Raw genomic sequence first — 7,596 nt, 5'->3', positions numbered from 1 at the left:
CTGTTTCGGATTCTGTGTCTCCCTCTCTCTCTGACCCTCCCCTGCTCATGCTCTCTCTCTCTCTCTCTCTCTCTCTCTCTCTCTCAGAAATAAATAAAACATTAAAAAAAAAAAAAGATGAGATCTTGCCATGTTCAACAACATGGGCAGACCTAAAGGGCATTATGCTAAGTGAAATGAGTCAGACAGAGAAAGACAAATACCATTATGATTTCACCTATATATATAAAATCTAAAAAATATGACAAATAAACAAACAAAAGTAGAAGCAGACCCATAAATGAACAGAATAAACTGTTGGTTGCCAGAGGAGAGGGGGCTAAGTGTATGGGCAAAATGGGTGAATGGGAGTGGGAGATACAGGCTTCCAGTTATGGAATGAGTAAGACTTGGGGATAAGAGCACAGGGAATATAGTCATATACATATAATATACATACCACATATACTTGTGGTAAGCATAGCATAATGTATAAACTTGTGAAATCACTATGTTGAACACCTGAAACTAATGTACCATGTGTGTCAACTATACTTCAATTTAAAAAGGGATATGTGTATGTGTATGTATTTGTATTTATGAATAAGACATTTATTCAAAACAGTGATTGACCTTGGAGTATAAGACTAAACAACTGGAATGGGTGGGAGGGTCACATTTTTCTCTGAACAATTTGAATTTGTCACATGCATGTATTACATTTTCAACAGAAAAGTGATTTTTTTACTGTTTATTTCTTTTGAGAGAGAGTGAGCGGGGGAGGGGGAGGAGCAGAGAGGGAGGGCAAGAGAGAATCCCAAGCAGGCTCCAGGCTGTCAGCACAGAGCCTGACACGGGACTCAACCCATGAACCGTGAGTGAGATCATGACCTGGGCTGAAATCAAGAGTCGAACACCTAACCAACCGAGCCACCCAGGTGCCCCGAAAAGTGAATTTAAGTTCCCTGATAAGAGAATAAGAGAAAAACACCTCCAAGGTATGATTTCCTCAGCTTCTCCTATCCAAATCGTCTCCATTCTACAATTCCAAGCTCAAGTCCCATTTCATCCAGGAAATCTTTCCTGAGCACACCAGCTTAATCTACTGGTCTCCATCTCCTCTGAACTCCTATGACATTTATACTTTAGTGGTGCCTGACACACTATTGTTTTATGCATCATGTTAGTCTTCCTACTTAACTAAACTATAATTTAATTGAAATCAGGAGCTGTGACTACTTCTGCATCTCCCTAAATGCAGACTATGCAAGTTACTCAGTAAATACTCACTTGATTAATAGAGGCCCTATGTGTCTGTTTACCCTCTCCTTGTCTAGAAAGTACAGCAGAAATAGCAATCACATTAAGTTGGCTTACCATAGCTTGCTCCTTCATATAGATCAGCTTATTCCCACATCTTAATCATTGGTAATTTTCCCAAGGCTTTAATGGTAATATGAACTACCAACAAACAAAAAGCTCTGATCCTCACTCCTGTCTACAAGTTCTAAATAGAAAAATAGAAATGGCCAACCGCATGTATTAATGCTGACTATATTTCCTACCAGCCAACTTGTATCAGCAGATGGAAATAAAAGGAACTAGTTTCTCTCCTGAACTATGACCTGAAGCTCCACAACTGCCTCAGGGCAGGAAAAGAACATCTCCGAGCTATGCTAGAACTTCACACAGTCTACATGATGAGACTACATCATGCTTTGTAGTCCTCATGTCTGGAAACTGTCTTTCCAGGATCCAGTTCTAAGTATAGGTCATCAAAAGCTAAATAACTAACCAACTTACACTAGTCACAATTCTACCTACGATCGAGGTCCAAGGAATGTCAGTGAGTTGAAGGAGAGTGAGATACAGGTCATGTTTTATTACAACCTATTCTTAAGGAGAATAAATTAAAAAACTGGAAACAATGGTTTCTTTGGAAAAGGTAACTTCTAGAGGGCAAAGGGTGGAAGACTTCGTTTTTACAGTACATCTTTTTTTGTATCTTTTGAATTTTGTACCATGTGCACATTTTAACCATTCCAAAGAAACCATTATAAAGAAAATACTCAGAATCCTGCAAGAACTATGTATGGGCATCAAATCATCACATTGTACACCTTAAACTTACACAATATTATATGTCAATAACATCTCAACAAAGATGGGGAGAAAAATAATCCTGCAAGAAAAAAAGAAGTGCTTTGGTATCACATAGTTCTAGGTCTCCACCAGAATTCATTACACATACTGTGTGATCCCGAAAGAGAAGAACCTTAACAAGTAGGCTTTTACAGAAGGTAACAGAGAGACCAAAGCAGGGGGGGTGGAATGCTGAGTAGATTCTTCCAAAGCATAGTGAAACCATCCACTGCCATTTTGTGGACTTCCTCTTTTGACTCACAAAACTCCTATTCTTCCCCTCCCCCCACAGGATGGTGACAATAATGACCTTTCATCTTCGCACCTAGCCATGTAAGGAAGGGGCTAGTATGTACTAAGACGGTCTCCCAGCTCCAATCTACAGATCATTTGAAGAAGACAGGATTGTGTAGTACAGGATATACAGAGTCTTTGGCTCTGATCGACACAAAGTCACGGGAAAGGAGAGAAAGAAACAAAGTTCAAGTCCACAGGACAACTGACATTTGAAAAGTTCCATACACATTATGTGAAGTCACCAGGACACCTCTCTCCAGACTCCCGATTTCTTGGAAGGGTGGGAGGGGGAAATTCTTTCCTGAGCAAAATAAGAGAACAGCTTCAGAAATATTTAGCTATTATATAAAGAAGAAAGTCAGTGCCATCTGCTTCCACCATACACAATGTTCAATTACCAAAGCACAGTCTCTGAGTCTCATACTCCCTAAAATTCCTACCATGATCAATCACCTAATATAGCAATTAAAAACTAAATGATTTTACCAACTTCTCCCCTACAGAGTTGAATTAAAATATTAAAAGTCTAGCTAGCCATACAAATTAACATAAACAATACAAATTAACTCAAAATCCACACAACTAGGAACTGCCATCAAACCTATCATCACTGTACAATTAGAAATTGTGAAAAGGTCAGATGAAAAGCTTGGTGGGTAAAAAAAAAATTTGTGCACTACAGTTTTGCAACTAAGCATTCCCAAAGAGGCTGAAGGGTAATGCAAAGAGTATGATGAGCTTTGGAGTCAGACAGATCTGGGTTCAAATATCAGCCTTGCCACTTATTAGCTATGTGTACTTGGGCAAGTTACTTAAATTGCATTTCTCCTCAGCTTCCTATCTGTATAATGTTGTTGTTGTAAGGATTTAGAAACTAAACCCTAATTCAGTGCCTGGCACATAGTAGGCACTAAATGAACAGTCTCTGTTGCTATTAGAATGCCTTAAAAAGAGAGCTGTTTCATTCATAATCCCTAAGGCTCTTGGGTAATGGATAGAAACGTTGCCTCTAAAACCCCTCACACTGAACAAGTTATGCCCAGGCTGGCTTCTTCAGGTAATTAAGTTCTTTATCACTAACAGTTCCCAACTTTATATCATATTTTGAGGGATCTAACTTCCATTCCTCCCCAAAAAGGTGTTTCTTATATAAACGAGGTTTTCTCAATTTTTGCTTCAATTTTCTTTCTTCAGTTTGGACTTTGCCAAACTTGGAATGTGGAGATCGCCATTTCTCAATTAAATTTCAAAGCCCAGGTAGGAGACACTCTCTCTCATTCAGTTCATTCATTCAGTCAAAAATGAAAGCACATACACTCTTTTATAGGTCTTCAGATGCTGTTTGAGCACCATGCTGTCCATAGAGAATATTCTGGCCCTCTAGTCTGAGAAAAAAAACATAAGGAAAATTAGAAAATGGTTCCCTAACTTTTCTGCCTGTAACCACTTCAGCTGGGCTAAAGAACCTGCAAACCACTACTTTATCCGCACATTCCATCCTTGCAATGTGGACTAAGAACTAGAGAATAAAGTCCTCTGTAGTGTACATTGGAAGAAGCCACTCCTGGGGCAGTCCTGAAATATCATACATTAAAGTAACTGCAGACAACAGTTACTTAATCCAAAAAGTTAATCTAGAACAGAAAGGGCAAATGGTCATTTGTATACAGAGAGCCCAAATGGGAGCCAATACTTCAAATCTAAAGGATCAGCACAGAATGCTTTGAGTACCGATTGACAATCCACCAATCCCAGTGCAAGGCCAGGTTTCTCCATGAGACACAGCATGTGGTAGCTGAAAAAACTCAAACAGAAAACATTTCTCTCCTTCAGATGCTAATTCTATACAAGTCTGGGAAGCACACGGCGTCAATTACTTCTGCTCTACCAAGCCCACTGTCTCCCTTTCCTGGGGTCTACCTTCCTTTTAAAGCAGGTTTTGCTTAACTCTATCATCCCAGGGAGACTTCTTGAGGAAGAGATCGGGGTTTCCTGCCCTCCCTCTTCGGACTGACTTCCCACAACCTAGTTTACTTATGGGACCCAGCAATATATCACCTTGGCTTTCCATCCCCCAGCCCTCTGCCACTCTTCCTTCCCTTCTTCTGTCTCTACACTCGGGGTTCGTATTCCCTTGAATTCCTCACTCTAATCTTCTCCATCCTCCCCACCCTATCCAGCCAGGCTTCACTTCTTGCTCATAGGTANAGACAGCGGCGCCGCGCACGCGCGCCCACGCACGCACGCACGCACGCACGCGCACGTTGCCTTGGCCCCGGGCCCGGCACCCTGAATACTGGCCGTGCTGAGGGCTGTGAGCCCCGTGCTTTGGAGGCCTCATTCAGGCTTCCGGGCGGTGTTTGTGGCCGCCCCGGAACCGGCATCTCGGACACGCAGCGCCCGATATCCTGGGAAGCAATACAGGCGGGATCCGCCAATCGCTGCTCCTCAACCCAAGAAATTGTCTTCTACCCACTATCTATCGGGCAGCGCGCACTGCATCGCAAACTGGGACCTTGCAGTGATAGGCCAAAGCCCTGTGACCTGAATAAGTCAGGGTTTTGCGCGAAAATAGAAGGGTGTTCTCCAGAGGGTGGGGTTCCAACAATAACACTAAGAACTTAAAACGCAGCCCTGCCCCTTGTGCCACTGACGGTTTCGATTCATTCCAGCTGCAGTGGAGCACTCGGCAGAATGGTGCCAGGGCAGCAGCGGGGATGGGGTAAACATGATTGCTCATTCTCACTGTCCAGGAAAATCGGGGCATAGTTTCATCCTCCACGTGTTACCACAGAAAGCTAAGCCCAGGTGTACTCAGATAGTATGTTTCTCAGCAAATTGAAGGCACTTATTTCGTACGTTCTGTCTCTACTCTGCACAACTCCATACTTGGCACTGCTCCGAGGTTGCTTGCAGCCCCTAATGGAGAATGAATACGTGTCTAGATGAGAAAATATCTATAGACATGTTGATATTTTTAGACATTGATATTCATACGACTAATTTATAGATGGTGCACATGAAGGGGTGGTGCCCCACATTAAGAGTGGTGATTTTAGGTCATCCTTTCTCCTCCCTGCACCTGCCTCTTCTGCCCTTTCCCATACCACTGACGCCTGAAATCCTTTCACAGTTTAAGTTATTTAATTCAATTTAACCGGCATCTACTAAGTAACTACTTATGTGTCAGGCACCATGCTAAACATTAAAGACCTAGAGTTGAATAAGAGAGCCCCTGCCCTCAAAGAGTTAACATTCTAGAAAGGGAGACAAGAAAATAAAAGTAATGACGAATACAAAATAAGTGAATGTTCAAAGCAGCACATGGGACGTGAATAAATGGAGGAATTAGGGAAGGCCTCCTGGAGGAGGAAACATCTGAGTTTGACAGACATGAAAAGACATAAAGACAAATAGGAATGGAAGTGGGGAAAGGCAATTTCTTGCAGAGGGAATAGCATATGCAAAGTCATCCGGATAAGAAACAGCATATTTTTAGGCAATTGTCACCAATTCAGATCCCATAAAGGAAGTGCTTAGAGAGGTAGGCTGGCTGGGGACAGGCAATGAGGGTGATCCTTTATGAAGCAGAGGATCTCTCGCTTTACAAAGTAAGTGATAGGGAGCCACTGAAGGATTTTCAACAGGAAAAAAAGACACGATTATATTTGTGGTTTAAGGAGGATTATTTTTTAGGCAACATGGAAGATGTATTTGAATTCAATGAGACCGATGATGAGAGTATTGACAATTAGACTTGGAACCAGGTGGTGATGGTGGGAACGGAGAAAGGGAAAGAGATAGGACTGAGACTGAGGAAATAGGTAAAACGTGTACCTGATGAAATATGGTGGTAGTATAGTATAGGGGTTAAGTGTGTGAGCTATGGACTTTAAACTGCCTGGGTTTAAATCCCTGATTCCTAGCTGTATAGCCTTGAGGAAGTTATCCAGTTTTCCTCACCTGTGAATGGAAATTATAAGACTAAAAGCCACCTCTGGGGCTTTCAGGAGAATTAAATGAAACAAAATATGTGTGAATAGTAAGTATTCAGTAACTATTAGCTATTATTACTATTCACAGGGAGACGGAATAAATTGAAAATAACTCCGATTTAGGTAACGAGATGGATGTTGGCACCACCAATCAAAATTGGAATTAGAGAAAGAAGAGTAAGTTTGGGAGGGAAGAACATAAGTTCAGACTAGGAAATCTGGGATGTCTACTGAACATCCAGGTGGAGATGTCCAGCTAGAAATACTGGCCTAAACTCGAGGGTGTGATCAGGGTTAGAGATAGAGATTTGCGAGATATTAGCATACAGTGCAGAAAGAAAAATGTGAAGAGGCAAGGACGGGAAGTTTAAAAATTGGTGAAAGCAGGCAATGTTGATGAGAGTATAAATCCTTGCAATTTTTTCTGGGAGACAAAATGGCACTATTTATTAAAAAAAACTTTGACCTCAATAAACNGTAGAATAGGAATCAGGGATGGCAGGGAGACTTGGTTTTTCATTTTCATTGCATTTATGTTTTAAGTACTTTTGTATTAAAAAACTTTTTTAAAGTTTTATTTTGAGAGAGAGACAGCATGAGTGGGGGATGGGCAGAGAGAGAGGGAGAGACAGAATCTCAAGCAGGCTACAAGCTGCCAGCACAAAGCCTGATGTGGGGCTCAAACCCGTGAAGTCATGAGATCATGACCCAAGCCGAAACCTAGAGTCAGACGCTTAACTGACTGAGCTACCCAGGCACCCCTGTATTAAAAAAAAAAAATTGGGGGGATGCCTGGGTGGCGCAGTCAGGTAAGTGTCAGACTCCTGATCTCAGCTGGGTCATGATCTCGCAATTCGTGATTTCGAGACGCACATCAGGTTCTGCACTGATGGCATGCAGCCTGCTTGGGATACTGTCTCTCCTTCTTTCTGCCCCTCCCCTGCTTTTGCTGTCTCTCTCTCAAAATGAATAAGTAAACTTAAAATTTTTTTTTGAAATTTTAATGTTATTTACTGAAATTGTTGACTCAGAAATTTCACTTCCAATAATTTATCCTGAGAAAATAATCAGTCACATAAAGATATCAGCGCACGGAGCTTGTCTTTAAGAGTAAATAATTATTGGGGCGCCTGGGTGGCTTAGTCGGTTAAGCGTCCGACTTTCGCTTAGGTCATGATCTCGC

The 7,596-nt window shown here is 41.7% G+C and overlaps 1 protein-coding gene across 1 annotated transcript in view; it reads right to left on the bottom strand.

Moving 5' to 3' along the window:
• LOC144238577 (sorting nexin-12-like) overlaps nucleotides 1-4,759 on the bottom strand; it is a 43,089-nt gene extending 38,330 nt beyond the window's left edge. Inside the window, exon 1 of the mRNA XM_077772389.1 lies at nucleotides 4,610-4,759. Coding sequence (XP_077628515.1) covers nucleotides 4,610-4,759 — 150 coding nt within the window. The remainder of the gene's footprint in view (nucleotides 1-4,609) is intronic.
• Between the last annotated feature and the right edge of the window lie 2,837 nt (nucleotides 4,760-7,596).

Source organism: Crocuta crocuta, unplaced genomic scaffold, assembly GCF_008692635.1.
Source record: "Crocuta crocuta isolate KB4526 unplaced genomic scaffold, BGI_CrCroc_1.0 scaffold1270, whole genome shotgun sequence".
Taxonomy (NCBI): domain Eukaryota; kingdom Metazoa; phylum Chordata; class Mammalia; order Carnivora; family Hyaenidae; genus Crocuta; species Crocuta crocuta.
The sequence above is the reverse complement of the archived record's forward strand: the minus strand, read 5'-3'. Positions and strand labels throughout refer to the sequence as shown.